Genomic DNA, 22,600 nt, shown 5'->3' with positions numbered 1-22,600 from the left:
GTCCTGAATATCTTGAAATTAAGAAAATCACACATACTTTTTCTTCACATAAAATAACTTTTATTTCACAAAAATATAAACAGGGGAATAATAAAACAGCTTATGTTGTACAGAAAAATATACTATATACATTTACTGTGGACGCCTTTGTGTTCAACTTTCCCTCTTTAACAGGCAACAGTAGTCCATCTTACCAATACATCTGGATTTGACACCATGCATGCAACATTATTAAAAAAGCAAACGGGAAATATATATATATATATATTTCTCCAAGAACCTGTCCTGCTTGAAGTATATATTCTCTCCATCCTGCCAGGAACAGATGATTTCTCATCGATCGGCTTGTTCCCTTTGGTTCGGGTTTCTGGAATCGTGAGGTTGAATTTCTCTGAAGCGAGACTTGATGGTCAGTGTGGAGCGACGGCCAATAACACACCATTAATGAGTCACTTTACAGATGCAGTTATACGACAGAGGTCTAAAAATAAACAGAAATCTGATATTTTCGGCCTGCTATGGTGTTCGGACGCTTTGCTGAAGTGGTTCTCAACTGGTCACGACCCAAAGCTGCAACAAAGCCATTTGCATATCGATTGTTTTAGTAAAAATCTGCACACTAGCAAAACTAGACAGACAGTAAACTGAGGCGGGAAAATCAATATGACCCCAGACTACATTAAATATGGGTTTATTTGTAATGAGGATAAACATAATTTGTGGGGCTCATTTTTAATGGAACCCGAGAGAACATAAATGTTAATATTTTGTGGGCAGGTGCAGTTTATAGTTATATTAATACATTTCAGTGTTTGATTTTAATCATTTTTGTTTACTTTGTATGATTAACAATTTGGTACTGCATTGGCCGCCACATGAAGTCGGAAGCAAAACCAGTTGAGAACCACAGATTTTCCTGAATGCTGATAATCATCATATAAATCAAATGATAATTCAGTCTAGAATAACACTAACCAAATCTATGTACTCTCAACATGCGAGACAACTTTAACCGAAGCAGGGAAGGAAGAACATATGACCGACTAAACTTTAAACCAAGAGGTTGGCTAGTCTCAAATATGAATGACTGACAAAACCAAACACTTTTCTTTTTGCATTGGAAAATGCTTTACGCTGCATAGGTTGGAGATTTTAAAGGGTATATCATAACAGCACAGATCCCATAAGCCACTTTCAGTATAAATACTGCTGTTTTAAAAATACACAAATCATCTTGCTGGTGGAAAGGAAACAGGCAAAAAAAAAAAAAAAAAAAGGAACATGAATGCAGAGGTTACAAGCAAATGGTGCAAAAATGCATGAAGATATGTACAAAAAAAAAAAAAAATAAAACATCTGGCAAACTTCTTTAGTTAATTTTTATGCCGGGTTCAGACTAGATATTTATATCTGTTATGATAGTCACTGTGTCAGATTATGCGATTTCCTAAATTCTTGTCGAGTTGTGGTCAGACTACACATTGCTTCCCAACCAATCGTCGCCTACCGTCTTTAACAACGTGCGACCGACTTCTGGAAACAAGAGCGTAAACAATGGCCACCGTTAGCTTAATGCTAATTCCAGAACTCACCCAGTTTCTGATATGATAGCGGAGTCGCTTCAGAAACTGGGTGATATCTGGAATTAGCATTAAGCGAGGAAACATCATAAAGGCAGGAGTATTGTTGATATATAGTGACTCAACAAACCTTTCCTCCATTGCGTAATTAAACATGCTAGTCTTTGGCTGTGTCCCTTAAACATGACACTATTTGAGGGAATCCGCCATTTTTAGTGGTGTCCGAAAGTATAGTGTATGTTATCGAGTGCACTCATTCAATCCCATAATGCACCGCAGTAACGAGTGTACAACCAATGTACGCTCAGCGGCTAGAGAATACCCATAATGCACTGTGAGTCGCAGTCTGTTGTCGTCCAATATGACACACTACACAAGATGAAACGATCGATTCTTGCGTCCCGACGCCTGATGTTGTTTACGAATCACCACGACACACTACGTCAAATGGATCGTGCCAAAATCATGTAGTCTGAACCCGGCATTGAAAGAAATGATCACAGTGACATCTTAACAAATATTTAAAAAATTTCCCTAGTTATTTTTAATTGGACAAGAATAACATTTGGAGATAGTAACTTATACAAACACAATAACCATTTTATGACTTTGTTTGGACAATGTTCATTATTTTTGTTTGTACCTATATGAAGGATACGTATGCTAAAATCTTATAATTCAATAAAATCATACATTTTAAAAGAATTACAAAATAAACGCATGCATTGAGCTTTATGACACTGGAGAGCAATGTACAACAGAGCAGTATGCTGTGTAGAAACTATTATACAGTATAAATGTATAACACATAATATAACTTTATAGATGAGCTACCATAGAATTTAATATCGCGGATATCTATTAGCTTCAACAGAAACAATCAGCTTTAATCACCTTACAAATGTGTATATGTGACATCGTAAGACTGATTTACATTCATGTCTCGATTCAATGCTTTTATAAAGGAAAAGTCAGAGAAATTAAATGCATTTATTGAAGGTCCTTTTTTTTTGTTGTTGAACACCAGTTCACCGAAAGTTTCTAATCGTTACTGGCGTAAACTTTCAAGACATGAACTCATGATGAAATGCATTTTTACGGGAGTTTATTACCGAGAATTTGAGGCTGGTTGGAAACTAACCAGACGAAAACAATCAACTGCAGATGCGTCCACCTGTCATTAACTTCGTTTCTTGTGAAGAGATTTCGCAGGATGAAAGACAAAGCCGTCTTTGTGTCTCCAAAGAAAGTCCACCGCGTCCATCGCTGGAGTGCCAAGACTTTCCGTCTTCCAAAGATAGCAGCTGTCTAAAGGTCTTGTTCGCCAGATAAGTGAGTTTGAGGACTGAAACACTGACGAAGACACTTTCTCCATAATGCCCCGTATGCTGCGCGCAAAGCCAAGCCTTTTCACAGCGTTCCATGAGTCCCCAGTGGAGGATATCGGGTAGAAGGAATTACACAAAAATATGTTTTTCATTTGCTGTGAGCAGAAGAAAGCAAAGAGAGAAAGAAATCCTTGTGTTTTTCCATTGCATTGTGCTACATTGTAGACTGTACATGTTCACAGTGGACGTCCCTCAGAGCTCTGCTGAGAGGAGAGGTGTATTGTGGGTAACGGAGTCTGTCAGCTGTGGTGGCAGTGGTGGTGGTTCCCTATACTGATGCCCTATGTGGGCTGAACTGGAGACGGACAACTTCTCAAATCTAGAGTTAAACAAGAAAAATAAAGATTTTTTAGAGCCTGATGAACAACAGCAACAAAATGCATGAAGCAACAAAATGATCAGGTCATATATATATATATATATATAATGCTTTTACTGCTTAAATGAATGCTTTTATTCAGCAAGCATTCAATGAATTGATCAAATCTATTTAAAATAAATCGTTTTTTTTTAATCTATCACAAAAATATTAAACAGCACAACTGTTTTCACCGTTGATAATAATAAGAATTAATAGACTAATTTCTGAAGGATCACGTTGGACGTAATGATGCTGACAATTTCTTTCATTTTATTCCCATTTTAAAATATATTCAAATAAAAACAGTTATTTTAAATTGTCATAATATTTCACAATACCGCTGTTTTTACTGTATTTTTGATCAAATAAATGCAGACTTGGTGAGTTTATGGAAGCTCATTTCTGCCATGGAATATAACAAATAAAATAAAATATAAAAGGTAATTTCAACTTTTTATCTGAAAAAAGTCAGAATTGTGAGAGACAAACTCGCAATTGTGAGAAAATTTTATTGCAAGTTTATATCCCACAATTCTGACTTTTATTTTCTCATAAAAAAACGTGCATTTTTGATGAAAAAAAGTCAGAATTGTCAGATATAAACTCGTACAGTAACGAGAGAAAAGTCAGAATTGTGAAATAAAAAGTGGAAATTACTATTTTTATTTTATTTATAAGATTCCATATAAGAGACTTAAAAAAAAAAAAAAAAAAAAGAATGACCCCAAACTTTTAATTGGTAGTGTATTTTGTTGTACATTTTGTATTTACTTTGATATTTTCTTTAAAAAATCATAATTTATTTATCCACCCTCATATCTTTTGAAACATGAATGCTGTTTTTTTTTTAACTATAAAAAATGTAATTAAATAAATAACAGCATACAGACTGGAATGACATGAGAGTGAGTAAATAATGACATAATGTTAATTTTCATTGAAGTATTAATCATTACACCATGTGAGAGAGATTGGAAGATTACAGGCTAATCTAGAGCAGACATTTCTCATATTAATCATCGTATTTACATCTTTTCCCACTTGAGTCACAAATTTAGATCTGAAGACGTATGAAAAGATGCAAAGTTCAAAGTGAAATGCTGTTTATGTCTTAGTCTTCAGTTTTTAGCATTACTAATTTACAACATTCAGAGCTCATATAAAGTAGACTACAAACTAGCTATTACTGTAAATGGACCATGTACTACCTGCTCTATAATATTAATAAGCAAAGTTTTTGTCCTAATCAATTATGGAAAATGGAAATGTGTGGCCAAATTTGAGAGCATAATCACTTACTGTACTTGCATGCGGCCTTATTCATAAAACACCAGCAGAACCAATTTCTGTAAATCATATGCAAGATCATTCCTAGGAATTTCTATGATCTCATTGAGTTCAATGTGATTTGACCAATCACTGAGCTCCGCCCCCTGATTCACGGTCAGATCGGATTGGTCCATTTCTACAATGCATTCACTATCTGAAATCTGAACTCTTTAGCTGCTATGGCCATTAATATGACATGAACTGATGTACTTTAAATGTAAGTTTCTCTCTTATGAACAACTTGGCTGAGATGTGATGCTAGAAAAATACAGAATCAGAGGTATTTGTCTTGACTTGTTTGTAAATTACTATCTCCGAACACGTTTCTCGCACAAGTCCTGCGGTCTGTCTGCAAACCACATTAAACGACAGTACAGAGAGAGAGAGAGAGAGAGAGAGAGAGAGAGAGAGAGAGAGAGAGAGAGAGAGATATTTAAATGCAGCGGCTCAACAACAATAACATAAACAACACATAGAGCCCTTGTTGACGGAGATTTACTAACAATAAAACATCTCAAGTCGCTAATATTACTTACTCAAAATCATCGGGTTAAGCTATTTTTTGTTCAATACGAAAACATTGATTTGGTTAGAACTATGTCAAGCACTGTAAGTTCAGGAGTGACTATTATATTCTGTAAACACCTGAAACTATAAATTAGGGGATTCACTCACACATTTATTATGTGCAGTGTGTTTTTGGCGCTCCTTAAAGCTAAGGAAAAGTCAAGAGGAAGTATAGTTGGTTTTGTTGACTGCATTTTTAACTGAGTTTGTTTTTTATGCAGTAAAAATGGACGGCTGGACACTGATGATATACTCCAAGTATCAACATAGTAACCATAAATGGATCGTTTAGCATGCAGTCTCTTCCAGACTGTTTAAACCGAGATGGGCCAATCGCCAGAACAGCAGACGCGAGGAATGTGAGAATGGAGACAGAAGTCTGAGCCAGCTTACTTTAGATCGGGATGGACTTCATCTTCACCATGGAAGTCAGTTCCTGTTTCTTCACATTGTCTTGTTTCCTTTGCCTCACCCTATAAAAGGAACAGTTCAGAGATCAATAAACTAATTGTCTTTGTCATATGGCTGCAACCGATTTGTATGTATTTAGTTGTGAAATATAGATAAATGTAGCACAATTTTCACCATAGAAGCACGATGATAGTTAATAACACAGCCACCATGACCGCTGCAAACAGCCCCAGCAGAACCAACAGACCGAGGCTTCCGCTGGAGTGTAATGAATCTAAGGAAAAAACAAAACACATGAAAAAAAAACAACAACACATAAAATGAAACAACACATAAAACAAAAAACACAACACAAAACACACGAAACGTACAACGAAACAAAACAAACACAAAAAACAAAACGAAACAAAGAAATAAACACATAACAACAAAAAACACACAACAAAAAGAACACACAGACATAACACAAAATCAAACACATCACACTAAACAAAAATCACAAAAAACACAAAATAAAATAAACATAAAATGAAACAACAGAAAACAAAAAACAAACAAATACACAAAACCAAATTGTTTTTTGTTTTCACACAATACGAAACCCAAAAAAACAACAAAAAATGAAACCTAAAAACACAACACAAAACAAAAAACAAACATAAAACAACAAAAAACACAAAACAAAACACAATACATACAATAAAAAACAAACACACAAAAAAACAAATGCAAAACAAAAAAACAAACATTCAACAAAACACAACGCACAAACATAAAATGAAACAAAAGACAACACACAAAACAAAGCACAATAAAACATAAAACAAAACAAAAAACAAACACACAAAACAATACAAATTGAAAAATAACTAAATAATAATAATTAAGTGAAAAAGAAAATTAGATAAATATTGATGTTTATTGATTTGCTGGTATATTTTTTTACGTACATGTTACTGTGTATAACATTTGTACAACTAAAAATAAATTTGAAAAAAATATTAATAATTATAATAATAATGATTTCCTCCTTTTTCTTAAAAAGTGATTTCATTTGAATTATTTTTTTATTTGCCCTAAAACTGCTGTCTACAGCCATAAACTACATTATTATATTGCCATTTTTAGCAAAACGTATTGAGTATTTTATAGGTCAAATATATTTACTTCATTCCAGCCTTGAGCTGATAAATATGACTCTTGCAATTGTACAGCATGTACACAAGCTAGATGAGTAGTTATAATTAAACGGCCTGGAAACAGTTAGCTAATGAAGAGCAGAATGAGTCATGCTGGTGTCGCCACATAACTGCATGACGGGAGCTTTGATTGGTCAAGGCCAGATGATGGGGAAAACTCCGCCCACCACAAACAAGACCAAACCATCTGGATAACATTTAGGGGGTGAAAAAAAAAAAAAAAAAAAAAAAAAAAATCTGGCAAAGAACTCAAATACATCTGATACTTTGTTAATCTGAGAATGCGTATAAAATTCCCTGCCAACACTTCTCAGTTACTGAGCAAAAAGGTTATTTGTTGCAAAATGCATTTTTAACAAAATAAATAAATAAAGCATATGTAGAATGAAACTGTAAATCAAATACCTGGCGACTTGCCTGTTGTCCTCACAAGAGATGACAAATTGTCAAATGGATAGTTAAAATCTGGTTCCGCTGTTGGCTCTTCCCAAGGCTCTAAAATTGCAAAACAAATATAATTATATATATTTATACTACTTCTGAATTATTCATGACCAGCTCCCCTAAAAAGTAATGTCAGAATAAGTTTTCCACTGACGATCCAAAGCTCATCATTTAATCTGCATTCATGAAGTGGACAGCACACATCTTTACTGTCTGACAACCAGCGAGGGCAAAAACAATATTATGTTGGTACTTTTCTTCCAGTACAGTAAGGCTGACACAGACAGACCGCTCCATTTCAGCACATGTTTCTACACAGCGAACCACAAGACATGTTTCATAAGGAGATCTGCTGAACATGAGTTGCCAACATCTAAATATAATTATCTTCCTTTATTAGATTTATCAGAAATCTGCCTTTGAACACAGTCTAATATCCTGATGAATAGCTGTGATATTATGTGATTTACACTATTATTACATTAGTTATCTGAAGGATTTGATAGATGATGGTTTATATATGGTTTTGATTCATACATGCATTTTTTAATTAAGTTAATTACACAAAAAAAAGAAGCAGCAAATTTTACGGAAAATAACTACATTTTTTATAGGACTTTTCTGTTATTTTAAATTATTCAAAACTCTGTGTGTGTGTGTGTGTGTGTGTGTGTGTGTGTGTGTGTGTGCGTGCGTGTGGACTGACCGATCCAGGGCCGGGCCTCCACCACATCACTCCACTCACTCCACTGGCTGTAGTTGATCAGGGCGTCCTGAGCTCGGATCTGGATCTGATGAGAGTGACCCACCAGAGCATCCATGATCTTCAGACTCGTGTTCTCCTCCGTCTCCAGCTGAGGGATGATACACACACACACGTACACTTAACAAAGGACACTGAGTTCACTGATGCTGTTATGATGATCATAGAATTTAGTGACGAAAATGTGTATATATACTATTGTTCAAAATGTTGGAGTCGGTAAGATTTTTTTTATGTTTAAAATATGTTTTATAAATGTAATTTATTCCTGTGATCAAAGCTGAATTTTCAGCATCATTACTCCAGTCTTCAGTGTCACATGATCCTTCAGAAATCAGTCTAATATTATGTTCAATCATCATGTTGAAAACAGTTGTGCTGCTTCATTTTTTTTATGGAAGCCGTTATACTTTTTTTTCAGGATTCTTTGATGAATAGAAAGTTCAAAAGAACCACATTTATTAGAAATAGAAATGTTTTGTAACATTATAAATGTCTCTACTGTCACTTTTGATCAATTGAATGTTCTTTCGCCTTACACTAACCCCTAAACTACCCCTAAACCGTCACACCAAACGTCCTGCATTTTTACATGTTCAGAAAACATCACTTAGTGTGATTTATAAGATGTTTTCCTCATGGGGACCAAAGCATTTTCCCACAAGGACAAGGATTTAGGATATTGCCATCTTTGTGGGAGCAATTTGTCCCCATAACGTAGGATTTACCAGGACTCACACACACACACACACACACACACACACACACACACACACACAGAGGGATCTAACGACAGCCAACATCTGGTTGTCTGATGAAAGGCCAAGCTGCCTGGTGAAAGCAGATAAGATCAGCCCATGACTGTGGGGCTCTGAGATATGAGAGCAGTGTGTGTGTGTGTGTGTGTGTGTGTGTGTGTGTGTGTGTGTGTGTGTGTGTGTGTGTGTGTGTGTGTGTGTGTGTGTGAGAGAGAGAGAGAGAGAGAGAGAGAGAGAGAGTGAGTGAGTGAGTGTGTGTTTGTGTGTGAGAGAGAGAGTGTGTGTTTGTGTGAGAGAGAGAGAGAGAGAGAGAGAGAGAGAGAGTGAGTGAGTGAGTGTGTGTTTGTGTGAGAGAGAGAGAGAGAGAGAGAGAGAGAGAGAGTGTGTGTGTGTGTGTGTGTGTGTGTGTGTGTGTGGGTGTGTGTGTGTGTGTGTGTGTGTGTGTGTGTGTGTGTGTGTTCTAGGTGTTCTAGGTGTTCTTGTGTTCTAACAACACAAGAGTAAATAATATCTGATTTGTTATTATTCAGTTTAATTATTCTTTTAACTTAGGATGTGTAAAAACAGAGTAATAAAACACTGTAACCGGTGGTTGCGGGTTGTTCATGCTTATGATCATTTATATTTATTAATTGTTTCATTATTACAACATTCATTATTACTATTATTATTATTATTATTATAATATTGCTACACACTTGTATGATAGGATTGTCAGACAGTTATATCTACTGTGCTGATGTTCACTGTCAGCACTGTATCAGGTTCTCACCATTGACCAGAGGTTGGAGCCGATGGGCCGGTAGTGCAGTTGGAATGTTAAGGGAAAAGATGACAAGCTTTCAGTCGGCCAGGATGAAGGATAACTCCACTGGACCAATAACTGTGTGGGCTGACCTTCCAACGGAAGAACTCGAACATCCTCCGGAGGATCCGGTTTTACTGAAGCCACATAATAAAAGACATGAATTCTTATTATGCAGAGCAGAACAAAAGGAAGAAAAAAGATTCTTATTTAAGAATAAGAAGGCATATAAACTTACAGAGTTCATGAGTATCTATTTGGAAAATGGTGGAGTTGGATCCCAGCGGGTTGATTTCGGTGATGTTTACCAGGACCTTCGGGTGGGTCCAGAACTGTGGGTCAGTAATTGTGCACTCCTTCACACCAATGTGCTTCTGCTCGCAGGGTTCGACCCCTCGGCCTCTAACTCTGTATAAAACAGCAGAAGTAACAGTGAAGGGAGTGAATCTCAAAAGGCTGCATTTATTTAATCCAAAAAATACAGTAAAAACAGTAATATTGTAAAATATCATTACAATTTAAAAGAACTGTTTTATATGTGAATATATAGTAAAATGTCATTTATTCCTGTGATCAAAGCTGAATTTGTCAGCATCATTACTCCAGGCTTCAGTGTCACATGATCCTTCAGAAATCATTCTAATATGATGATTTGATGCTCAAGAAACATTTATGATTATTATCAATGTTGAAAACATTTGAGCTGCTTCATATTTTAATCATATTCATATTTGCAGGATTCTTTGTAAAGTTGAACGTTCTTTGAAAAAGTTGCTAATTAAGCATATTCATTTCTTATTATATATATATATACATACTGTACATATTAAATACATAAATAATATTTAATATTTATAATTAATAATTAAATTCAATTCACATTTATTTGTAAAGCACTTTTCATAATACACATCGTTTCAAAGCAGCTCTACAGAAAAAGTAAAGAAAATGCATGAGTCCACATTACAATTTAGAGTGATCTGTTTTCAGAGGGAACTGTCTAAGTTATGTATTTCAGAAAGGTACATATACAAAATCACATTTAGCTAAAAAAAAATTAATTTCAACAATGTAATAATTTAAGGCAGAAACAATGAGCTCATTGAAGTAATGAATACTTGTTTGTTAACAAATGATTGACATATAAATGTGCAGCATTGGTGCATGTTGATAAGTATTATCAACATAATAATAATAATAATAATTATTATTATTATATATTATAATTTTATACAACACAAGATAAGACTGCACCTGTAGGAGGTTTTGTAGATTGTGGGCAGGTGTGTTGTCTTAGTTTGTACCCAGGAGCAGTAGATTTTCATATGACTCGGCATCTGGCAAGAAACACTGACGAAATGAGGCGGATCTAAAAAAGAAGAAGAAGAAAACAAAAATATCTCATGGGATAAGTTTAGACACAATAAACTCTATCTGTTGAACGCAATCCAAAACATCCAAACAGACAGACGACACAAGAGAACGGTTCATAGCGCATGCGCTGCGTTCAAGGACATGAGGGTTCGTAATACGATAAATGAACACACATGCAATCTCACCCTTCCTATCAGAAAACTGTGGAGCTGTGATGTAGGGTCTTCCTGTTAGCGGAAGTGCCCCGAGTTAAACAGAAAGGGCGTAGAACTGCACACTTTCTTTTTCAGCCCCCGGGGCACAGAGTGCTTCCGTTTTACTAGTACATTTCCTGGCTTTCCAAGGATTTGTCCTAGTACAAGCACTATTTCAGAGGCATCACGCAATCACGAGACGTAGCCTGTACCAACATTTCAGTTGTTAATACCATTAATTCTCAATATCAAATATGATCCTCAATATAAATTTCAACACCACAGAAAAAAAACTAATATGCTGCTGTGTTAAAGTGTAAAAGATTTACAATATATAACTATTCACAAAGTAAAATAGTAGCATGTAACATCCAAGTTTTTTTAATTAAGTACCGTAAACATAATTATGGAGAAAGTTGAAGTAAAGATCATAGAAATAAATAAAGTAAATAAATAGCTGTGGTTTTCTCTTAATTGTCTATTATTTGATTGATATAATATCTGCATAAACTTCAAATCTTAACAGTGTGTATATATATATATATATACACACACACCGACCTGTGATCCATATTTGGGTTGCAGCCCACCAATTTAGAACCACTTTCCCATTGAAGCACCCTTTTAGAGGCCTCGAGCACTTCATGCACTTCTTGGATATATGATCTGAGATGAAATGTGTAATGAGTCTAGACCATGATTCAAAGTGTATCGGATGTGTTATGTTTATGTTGCTACAACACTTTTATTTGTGTAAGCCAACATCATTTTTAAAGATGAAATAATCAATGGAACTTAGTCGCGGTAGATGCCATATTTGATTTTATATGGATGAAAATTAGGCTGTGAGGGATAAACGTTGTTGAACGGTGTTAGGGTTAGGAAGGAATGTCTTGGGTTCTGTACAAGTTAAGTTCAATCAAGAGCGTTTTTAGAAGAATGTTGATTGACACAGAAAATTATTTCGATTTAATCCTAAAAGCATAGATAGATATGTCCCTGAGACAATTATTTAAACCCTTTTTCTCATATATTTTATCAAATGATTCACATTGTGAGTCAAAACACGAAACAAGGGACTCTTGTATCTCTGAAGTTGACTTACGTCCCAGGCGTAGTTTGATGGACTGCAGTAAAGCTCCTCGTTCATCATGGCAGCTGTAGTTGCCTTCCATTGAGTGTGTGGTGTTCAGTAGTGCAAGCGAGCCCTCGTGTGTTTGCCACGTCGGTACTGAGCTCCCATTGAACCGCCATTCCACCGGAGACCTGACGACCCCATCCAAAACTCAAAGTCAACATCTCAGTCAAGAACCTTCACCTAGTTTCCTTGCAAACCTGTTTTAATCAAAGATATACCTACGACCAAATAACAGCTATCAACGCCAACTGGACCTACGTATCGCGTTACTCGTTTGTGTGTCTTGCAAATCTTATTTTTGGCAGCCGTATTCTCTTGGATAGCATCTTTTTTGGCGAGAAATATGATTTCTCAACAACTGCATTTATATGAAACACAAGGCTTGCCAAAATCTGAGGCTGGGGAATCAACCCCCCCCCCCCCACCCCCATCCCACCCCCCTCTAAATAGCCTCAATGTGTCCAAACCCTATAAGGACTGGCCTCATGCCCCTACAGAGGGTGGTTAAGCACACTATTATCACTCCTTACAGGAAAGCTTAGCTCTGGAGTCTGATGGATTTCTAGCAAAAACTTAATATAGACTGGAGTACGTACCCGCCATGTGAGCCTCCGCATGTGAGGGTGACCCTGGAGCCCAGTCCACCGAACTGGACGTCTGAAACTGAAAGCAGAAGACATGTGAGCTGTTCTATTCCAGAGTTGTCAAGTGATTATGTTATCAACAAGCCAATAGCACTGGAATTTTGACGGAGCCAAGTGTGCCGCGGCACACAGCCTGAAAAGTGAACCCTAAACATTTTGATCGCCCCCTGGTGGCTGGCTGCAGAATAGGTCATAAACCCCACCCTTTTTTAAATAAAAAATCCAATTACACTTTTTGTAATTTTGTAATAAAAGATGGTTTTTAGGTAGTTCACACTGAGTTATACCCTGGTAATCCAGAGTTCTCGCGAGAGCACAAGTTGAATTTATACTCTGGTGTCGAGTAATGATGCTCATTAAATATGCCCCTCGATCTGAGCTGCACCAATCACATCGGGTTATCTGATATAGGTGGGCCAGAGGCGAGGTAAAAATGACGACAGCGTTGTGACGTCGAAGTCATTAGTAAACATTGCAAGATGGCTATGGATGAATACCAGTTGTTTGAACCGGCTTTGGCCGCTACAATGCACGAGTTAGACATGGCTTTTTATCTAAAAGAGGAACAGAAGACGGTGCTCGAATCCTTCCTTTGCAAGAAGGACGTTTTGCCGACCGGATACGGTAAGAGTATAATCTACCAGTTAGCTCCCCTGGTAGCTAAGTGTATGGGGTTTATTGTTGTGATTGGTCGTAGTGTTATCCAATTGCGTGCAGTGAGATTTTCAAATGCATGCTTGGTGCCGCCCCTCGAGCAGGCCGATTTTCATTAGTCGACGCCAGACCATTAATCTTTTAGATTTAGGTCTGGATTTCCAGGCTAACTGAGGTATGTTCAATTGTTCTTTTTTTCCAATAAGTTTGGTTTTAGTTAGTTATTCGATGCTATAAAAACAGGGTGTAACATCATGATTGAGTCTGCGTGAGTTTCGGGGTCACCTTGATACCGCGGCAGAGCCCGGCTCTATATGGCATCATTAACAATGACCGTTTCAGGGATATTTTGGCTTCATTTTTCTACAGTGGAAGAAAGTGGAGACACGCTGTCCGTCTTTTTTACAGTCTATGGTCGGAGCATTGGTGGTGTATGTTTTTTTTTTACTATAAACTATAAAATAAAATAAATAAATAAAGAGCATAAATATGGCTGTTGAATTTAAAATGTTAACACATGCAATTGATTAAATGCTTAAAAAAGTATTTTTTCATTGTCTTTGTAAGGCTGGACAAACTGGAAGACAGGGCAACTCTCTGAGAGAACAAAGGAAATTAACATTTGAACTCACTCTTGTGCACCATTTGTGTGAGACGCAATTCTCACCTCAGAATCATCCTAATCTACATCTCTTTCCCTCTTCCCCCATTCCTTCTCTCTCATGCTGAGATCACCAAAATTCACCCAAGAATCTATATGGTTTAAAGTGAATAATTATCAAACAGTATTACATGTTTGGTATCATTTGAAATGTCTCAGTGCGACTGGTACAAAGGTCTCACCCCCAAAGAAGTAAACCAAAAGGTAGTTTAGAGATAACTCGCACACAGAGGAGGGTGTGTCTTCCAGGCAAATGGCATCCTGCTCCCAAAAGGTGTAAACTCTGAATGCAAATTTCCATTGTTAGCAAATGTTTCCATGTGAAAGAAGTTTCTGTCTATATAAAGAAATGCAACAAGAGGCTCAGGGCAATTTGTAACTCAAATTAGCCCGTGATGCTGAGTGTATGCAAAACACTTCGCATCATGTATTTTATAATGTCAGGTTCTCATATTCTCTCTTTATTCCAGAGCATTTGATGTTTTGTATTTATTATCTTTGAACTGATTATGAAATTGGCATGATACATTTACCTGACATAATACATTGTTACATTTGATTTTATTCCGACTGACTCTGAAATTGTTTTCCCAAGTAGATTACACGGATTTGTGTATTACCGCAAGTTTTGTGTCAGATTAGTGATGACTAATATTTGGCATCAATTCAAGTGTACTTGGTTTGCAAAGACAAGAAGTGAATTTCCATTTAGGGCAGCAAATGTGCTGCTTGACCAACCTAAATCTTACTTTACATAAGTGTATGTGGTAAATCACGGCATGGCCAATCCAAAGCTATTATAAGAGAAGTAAAGTTGGTTGACGTATCTGTAGTAGTGGCCATACCTCTACTGAAGTAAACGTTATGTTAAATTCATGTATATGCAATTCCATGGGGGCTATAGAGCTGGTAAGTCCCGCCCCTTCCGCTAATCCCCCTGGACCTCTAGGTTGAAAAATCGTCAATGCAAGTGAATGGGAGAAAATAATTATTTTCTGGTCCCGTTTGAATTTTGCCATGAATGTGAACATATGTTGTCTGTGAATTTTTTATATAACTTTTCGTGTAAAGAATACTACAATTTAGCGGGTAGAAGTTTGATACGGTTAGACTTTGTGTGAGAGCACTTTGTGGACTACAACTCTTCGCTGCTTTCGACGCGTTTGAAACATCAACACCACTAGCACACGGACACTAGCTCACGGATCCCGCTAAACATGGCTGTGTCTTTGGTGCACTTCACCGCCTTCTTTCAGGGAGAGGACAAAATCGTTGAGGTTGGCGAAAACTACGGGTAAGTCAACTTTATGGGGTGACGTCACATAGGCGACATGTAGTCTTTCTCGTTATGTCTTTTCCACAACTGCTAGCCGAAGAATCATACCATATACTGTCAAACTCGTAACAAGAAAAGTTATATAAAAAATTCGCGGAAAACATATGTTCACATTCATGGCACAATTCAAACGGGACCAGAAAATAATTATTTTCTCCCATTCACTTGCATTGACGATTTTTCAACCTAGAGGTCCAGGGGGATTAGCGGAAGGGGCGGGACTTACCAGCTCTATACCAAAGTAGCTTTGATTGTGTAAGCGTGAATGCGACCAATCTCAGGTATATAGCATTTACCTCTTTTTGGTGACCAAAACTGATGAGCTTGTGAACGTGAGACCCGCGTTTAAACAGAAGACGTGAGGACCTCTGAGTGACATAGCTTCCTAATCTATACGGGTAAAATATAAGTAAAGAGTTAAATAGAACAATCAAATGTATTGCTAAACTACTAAATAATTGACCAATAACCAATTGGCAATCTAACTTAAATTCAATGTCGTGATAAAGTGGAGTCAGATATAAAATGGAGTCAGATAAAAGCTTAAATGGAATTAAATTACTTTGCCACGCGGAAAGACAGTAACACGCAGAGACCTTCACCCGTCTAATTGGAAACCCCCATTTGGACCGATAAACAGGCTTACACTTTAATGCATTTATACATTTATTGAATTAACAAATGTCATCATCGTGAAACGCTCGTCATTCTTAGACATTTTACTGTGAATGCCGATGGAGCCGTGCAGCAAAGCAGCAAAAACACCTTCATGAAAGATTACGTCCATAAAGTGGTGGGGAAAGTTTATTTATTTGATTTGTTGCAGTCTAAAGGGCCGTCTAACCAAAGAGCGATAACTATAAAGATAACTACAGTAGTCAACATTTGAAGTGGATCAAAAAAATTAATCAAAGTTGTCCTAAGACAAGAACGGGTATTGTTCAAAATTCATGTATAACTTTGATGAAAGGTTTTGATCCACTTCAAATGTTGACTACTGTAAAACGATAACTATATTTGCGTCCACACCAACGAACGATAACGATAACGATAACCAGCAGATGTCCTCAGCATACCGTGTTTTCAAGCTAGTGTAATCGAGCTAATAATCTAACAGTGAATTAAGCTGATGTAGTCAATATAGAGCAATAAAAACAACACAAAGTCTTTTTCACTGCAACTTCAAAGGAAGCAAGACAATGTTGTCGAAACGAGCGCTGGATACCTGATGTAATATTTCACACCATTTATTCAGAGGGTATGAACGATTGTTTTCCATGCCAATTTTCTTGAAAAGTGGCTTGACTTGTCAAACAGTGGTGGCTTTTTCTGGACCTCGGCGATTAACTTCTCCGCAATGTCGTCTGCCATTTTAAATGTGCGAGCCCTTAAACTAGAATTGATTCTGATTGGCTGTCAGTGTTTTATAGTTCATCAACAGCTGTAAAAAAATAATTCCGAAAGTGATCCCAACGATATCGTTTCTCTATATCGTTATAGTTGTGGTGTGAACTCTGCTATTCTTTAATATTGAGAACGATTTTTAGAACTATATCTTTATCGTTATCTTTATTGTTATCGTCCTTGGTGTAAACGGGCCTTAATAGTTGCTTCCCCCAAATTCCACTGCTTCATACGTTCATCATTAAAAGCCTAGCAGAGATTCTATAGCAGGAATCAAGGTGTTTATGTTACTGTGCTTTTCTGCCTAGTCAGAATTCAGTATTTATATCAGACATTTACTGCCAAGAGTTAAACAAAGAAAGGCAAACACACATGCGCACAGAGACACACACACTGGGAGTGGCGTCGTTCCAGTGGTCGGGGTTTTAACTGCGCTCAAGAAACGCTCGTGCTCAATGTCGGCTTTCAGGAAATATTGGCAAAAGCATATTATTTGAAATCCCACCACATTTCTCAAATGTCTCCCTCTCTGGCCAGCTAAATAGCAGCCATAACACACACACACACACACACACACAAACCAGAGTGGCTAACATTAATTGAGCAATTCATATGTAGGGCAATGGAGACTGGGAGTTTTAAACAAAGATGTTTATTGTTCTAAAGAACAAGGCCATAGCTATGTTCCTGGTATGGATTAAAATTAAATTTTCACATGATGAATCTTTTTGCTATCTGGAGTAGTTGTACAGTATAATTTCACCCTGCTTTGACTAAACGAAGACACGCTACAAAGACTTTTGACCAATTCCATATGCAGGAATACAAATCCAAATACTAGCAGCAACCAAGTCCAAATGCTAATGTGACTAGCTATCCTGATGCACTTCGGCTCAAATAAAAACAACCCGTACCTTCATTGGTCCATATCTCTGATTTGACGTGGTCAGAGAAGAGGATGATGATTCCAGTGACTATTAGATCGCCAAGGCATGACACTAAACCGGGCATCTGTGAGGGAAGGGGAAAAAAACAACAGTTTAGGCTGTTAGTCAAAGGGAAGTTAATGGGTATCATCCTGTGTAAAACATCCACCTGCTTAGCAACCGTCAAGGCTGTGAAACAACATAACATTTAACCGCTCTAATTTTGATATAGGCAAACAAGACACCATGGCAATACATGCGTGACCATCTGATATTTCTGTATAAACAGCACAGAGAATCAACATCACTGCAAAGCGGTGTTGACATGGATGATGGTCAGTTTTAACAGTTCTGCAGAATTCTGGGAAGTTATTTGGCTAAGTATATTCGCAATAACTAACTGGTGAGGACATTCTGGGTTATGACGTCAAATGAAAAGGGCCCGCTATCTGAAAAACGGCCCAAAGGAGCCTTGTGTCAACAGACTGTAAACATTTTAAACAAATACTGTAACTGACAGGACACATCTGTCATGTATGCGGTTGGGATTTGCCTGGCAGGTATTGTTTTATGACAAACGGATGCATCTAAAGCGTAAAGGAAAAGCAAAGTAAATGCAGGAAATATCTTAACATTCCAATAGCTGAGGTCAATAAACCTCACAACAAGACTCAGGGGAGTTTATTAATTCATTAATGCCAGAAAATGATCTCCAAACGGAAGTGATAAACAAAAGACCGTATGACTTATTTTTGGGAAACTTAAATTTCAACAAACTACACAATTAGGGAGCAAAAACAAGTAGAGAGGAAAATAAGTAAATGAAATAATGAATTAATTACATTTAAAATAATAACATTTATTTAAAAAAAAAAAAAAAAAAAAAAAAAGTTACATAATGCGGAATGATTTTTTGTTGGAGTGATGATAATAGTAAATCCGAAGCAGATAGACAAGGTATCTTGCTTTGAGAACGTGGTATTTAACATCATATAAAAGACATTTAAGAGATCATCTAGCTCCATATTGCCAGAAAAATCACAGTGAAATTGTACATTAAAAACAAATTAAACACACAAACAAAAAAAATGGACACTGAAATTACCAATTTACTGAAAGTTACAGTACACTGAAATGAGCGCTGTGAAAGATTTTTACTTCCATGTTTATTTTACTTCAGGGCATCACCTTACCATATTTGGATAGGGCTTCAGACAGAACATTAACTTGTTAATAAAATCACATTGTCTTGGCTTGCACATGTATGACGCATCAGACCGCTGTCAGTTTGGAAAACTGATGTTCTAAAACCACAATGTGTGCTGATATCCACTGAAGAAAAACAAACAAAGACACCGTTAAACCACTGGGCTTCCCAGTAAGAACCATGGAACCAAATTTATCTGGGGTCTTTCCTGCTACTTCCGCTTAATGTGAGCAAACCATAGGGTTGTGCGATATGTATCATCTACGATAATATCCCTAATGTTTGTTTTAATGATATGCAAGCCGGCATTATTGAGAATGTCAGTCGCTTTACAAGAACCAAACAACACACTTTCAGTTCATGACGTAGTCTGGCCATTTTTCCCTCCTTGGGTTTAGTCTTATATCAAATGATTAATGACAGCAATGTCACACAAGAGTGCTCTTACTGAATATCAGCACACATTTCATGAATGATTCAATGACCAAATGACTCAGCCTTTTGAATAAATGACTCAATGACTCAACTCGTGAAGCAGCCAAATAGATATAGTACAGTATAGTAATAAAATAAACTTCAGAAGATCTAATAACTGGATTCACTGAAGTTTGTGGCATTACATTTATTAGATATTCAAAGACTTGTTTGTTTAATTCAAATAAATCCGTATTTGCTGAATGTCATAATGTCTTAGTCCAAGAATTAACACTTAACCAACTATTTAGCCCATAGGCTTCGTCCTTATTATTGTTATCATTGTCAACTTCTTGAGCAACTTCATGGGAGAGCAGATGGGTCAGAGAAACCCTCAGGATTTTGTCATCATTCTTGGCAGCAGTAACCCAGTAGCCTGATTGTAGAAGATTATATGTAGTAGTAATCAACAGACACATATTTTAGTGAAAACGACACAATCCTCCAGAGTAAATCAGTTTTCAGAGGGGAAAAGTAAGACTAAGACTCACAGAGCAGTAAAAACATCCTTGATTTTTTATTTCAATATGGTTTAGCCATCATTAGTATCTGACATCTCTTGGTAATTCAGAATATATGAATTTTCCTCAGTGCATCAGAAGAGTTTGACTTCTCAAAACCACAGGCTAAAGTTGTTCCCATTAGTTTTATGCTACTTTATTGCAGGACTGCACCAATCTGCAATGTTTTTCCCTCACTGCTAATCTAAAACACAGGCTTATAATGCCTTGCAATTATCATATTATGCTTTTTCAGATTGTATATTTCATGCACTGTGTAATAGCTGTTTGTGAATGTAAAAAGTCTGCAACGTTTTAAAGATTGCAATTATTGTTTCCCCAAAGAAAGAAGTGATTCTGAACTTACTTCTTGCTCTACATAGGTTTGTAACACATTTGCATAATGCCAGCCTATGGTCTTCATTGGCTGAATGTGAACAACGTCTACTTTAACTCTCAAACACCGTAGTTGTTGCTGAGACTGAAAGAGTTTGGTTCATGTTGTTGTCATGTCAAGAAGACACTGTTTTTTGTGCTGCAAAAGCAACTTCCAAAGGATGAGGACACGTGCTAAAATTGAAACGGCAAAACCTATGTCATGGTTACTGTTTGTATCTCTGTGTATACAAGTGCTGAGGAAGATTGAAATTCAGATATGGTAATGAGTGTTTGGTTTCTGACACATGCTGTAAACGGAAGACCAGTCACTGCAGACTGGGCCATCTGACCAATCAGAGCACAGTATACCAATCACAACAGACTGGGTCATCTGACCAATCAGAGCAGAGTAGAGCAATCACAACAGACTGGGCCATCTGACCAATCAGAGCAGAGTAGACCAATCACAACAGACTGAGCGATCTGACCAATCAGAGCAGAGTAGACCAATCACAACAGACTAAGCGATCTGACCAATCAGAGCAGAGTATACCAATCACAACAGATTGGGCCATCTGACCAATCAGCAGAGTAGACCAATCACAACAGACTGGACCATCTGACCAATCAGAGCAGAGTAGACCAATCACAACAGGCTGGGCCATCTGACCAATCAGAGCAGAGTAGACCAATCACAACAGACTGAGCGATCTGACCAATCAGAGCAGAGTAGACCAATCACAACAGGCTGGGCCATCTGACCAATCAGAGCAGAGTAGAGTAGACCAATCACAACAGACTGGGTCATCTGACCAATCAGAGCAGAGTAGACCAATCACAACAGATTGGCCCATCTGACCAATCAGAGCAGAGTAGACCAATCACAACAGACTGAGCGATCTGACCAATCAGAGCAGAGTAGATTCTCAGAAAGGAGGGGTTTAGAGAGGCTGAATCCTTGATCTTGGATGCATGTAAACATATTGAAGGAGACAAAATTAGGAAGCTTTTAAATAGGATTTAGCATAAAAATAGCACTTTAAAAGTTTCATAATGTGAGTTAAGCTCACTGAATGTACAATTAATCCTGTACAAGTGTATCTTAGGGTGCCAAACCTGAGGGCATCTCAAAGCCGGCAGTGGTCATTCTCTTATTTGACGTAGTTTGTTATCTGGATGGCCTCCATGTTCTCCACTCTCAAAAGACTGTCAAATTCAGCATTGAGGTGCAGCTCCTTTCACGGCCCATGAAGACCTTCTGCATGATATCATCAAGCATTTGCAAGAGTAAAGTGTTTTTCTGTTGGTCTGAAATGGGACATCGCACTTTAAACCACTTAAAGGCTGTCTGATTATAATAACAGTGGCTGGACAGTGTGGACTGAATGTTTTTGGGGAAAATGATCAATATGTTAAGTTTATGTTGTTGTTGGTAAATGATTTTATAAATCTATACAGTTTTGCCTGTTTTAAGATAGTGTCAACTCTAAGCATTTGCTTAAAATCAGGCCTTAATCATTACAATATACAGTTGAAATGATAATATTTTAGCTCTTTTGAAACATTTCAAAATGAAAAAAATAATTAAACAAACAACACTTAGAATATTAACTGTCAATACTATACCACAATACTATTACTATATAAATATATAATATACAGTACCTCTCAAAAGTTCGGAATATAAGATTAATGTTTTTGAAAGAAGTCTTTCACCAAAGCTGCATTTATTTGATAAAAAATACAGTAAAAACATAGTAAAATGTAATTTATTCCTGTGATTAAAGCTGAATTTTCAGCATCATTACTCCAGTCTTCAGTGTCACATGATCCTTTCAGAAATCATTCTAAATATCCTGATTTGCTGCTTGAGAAACATTTAGGATTATTATCAATGTTGTGCTGCTTCATATTTCTGAGGAAACCATGATACACTACCATTCAAACGTTTGGGGTAAGTAAGATTTAAAAAATGTCAAAAAGGGTTTATATTTGAAATAATTTATGTTATATTGTAATCATTTTTTACTTTTTTTTACAGCATTTTTGATCAAATATAAGATATATAATAATAATAATAATAATAATAATAATAATAATAATAA

The 22,600-nt window shown here is 36.7% G+C and overlaps 1 protein-coding gene across 1 annotated transcript in view; it reads right to left on the bottom strand.

Annotated features, from left to right (window-relative positions):
* Positions 1 to 207: 207 nt before the first annotated feature.
* Positions 208 to 22,600, bottom strand: part of il11ra (interleukin 11 receptor subunit alpha) — a 42,115-nt gene continuing 19,722 nt past the window's right edge. The window contains exons 2-12 of the mRNA XM_079860445.1: positions 17,925 to 18,021; positions 12,908 to 12,974; positions 12,279 to 12,439; positions 10,860 to 10,974; positions 9,844 to 10,013; positions 9,573 to 9,742; positions 7,986 to 8,133; positions 7,241 to 7,330; positions 5,811 to 5,910; positions 5,619 to 5,698; positions 208 to 3,287 (exon numbers count right to left, since the gene is read on the bottom strand). Coding sequence (XP_079716571.1) covers positions 5,620 to 5,698; positions 5,811 to 5,910; positions 7,241 to 7,330; positions 7,986 to 8,133; positions 9,573 to 9,742; positions 9,844 to 10,013; positions 10,860 to 10,974; positions 12,279 to 12,439; positions 12,908 to 12,974; positions 17,925 to 18,021 — 1,197 coding nt within the window. The 3' untranslated portion in view covers positions 208 to 3,287; position 5,619. The remainder of the gene's footprint in view (positions 3,288 to 5,618; positions 5,699 to 5,810; positions 5,911 to 7,240; positions 7,331 to 7,985; positions 8,134 to 9,572; positions 9,743 to 9,843; positions 10,014 to 10,859; positions 10,975 to 12,278; positions 12,440 to 12,907; positions 12,975 to 17,924; positions 18,022 to 22,600) is intronic.

The sequence above is a fragment of the Squalius cephalus genome (genome assembly GCF_949319135.1).
Source record: "Squalius cephalus genome assembly, chromosome: 24".
Lineage (NCBI taxonomy): Eukaryota > Metazoa > Chordata > Actinopteri > Cypriniformes > Leuciscidae > Squalius > Squalius cephalus.
This window is presented reverse-complemented; position numbering and strand designations above follow the sequence as displayed.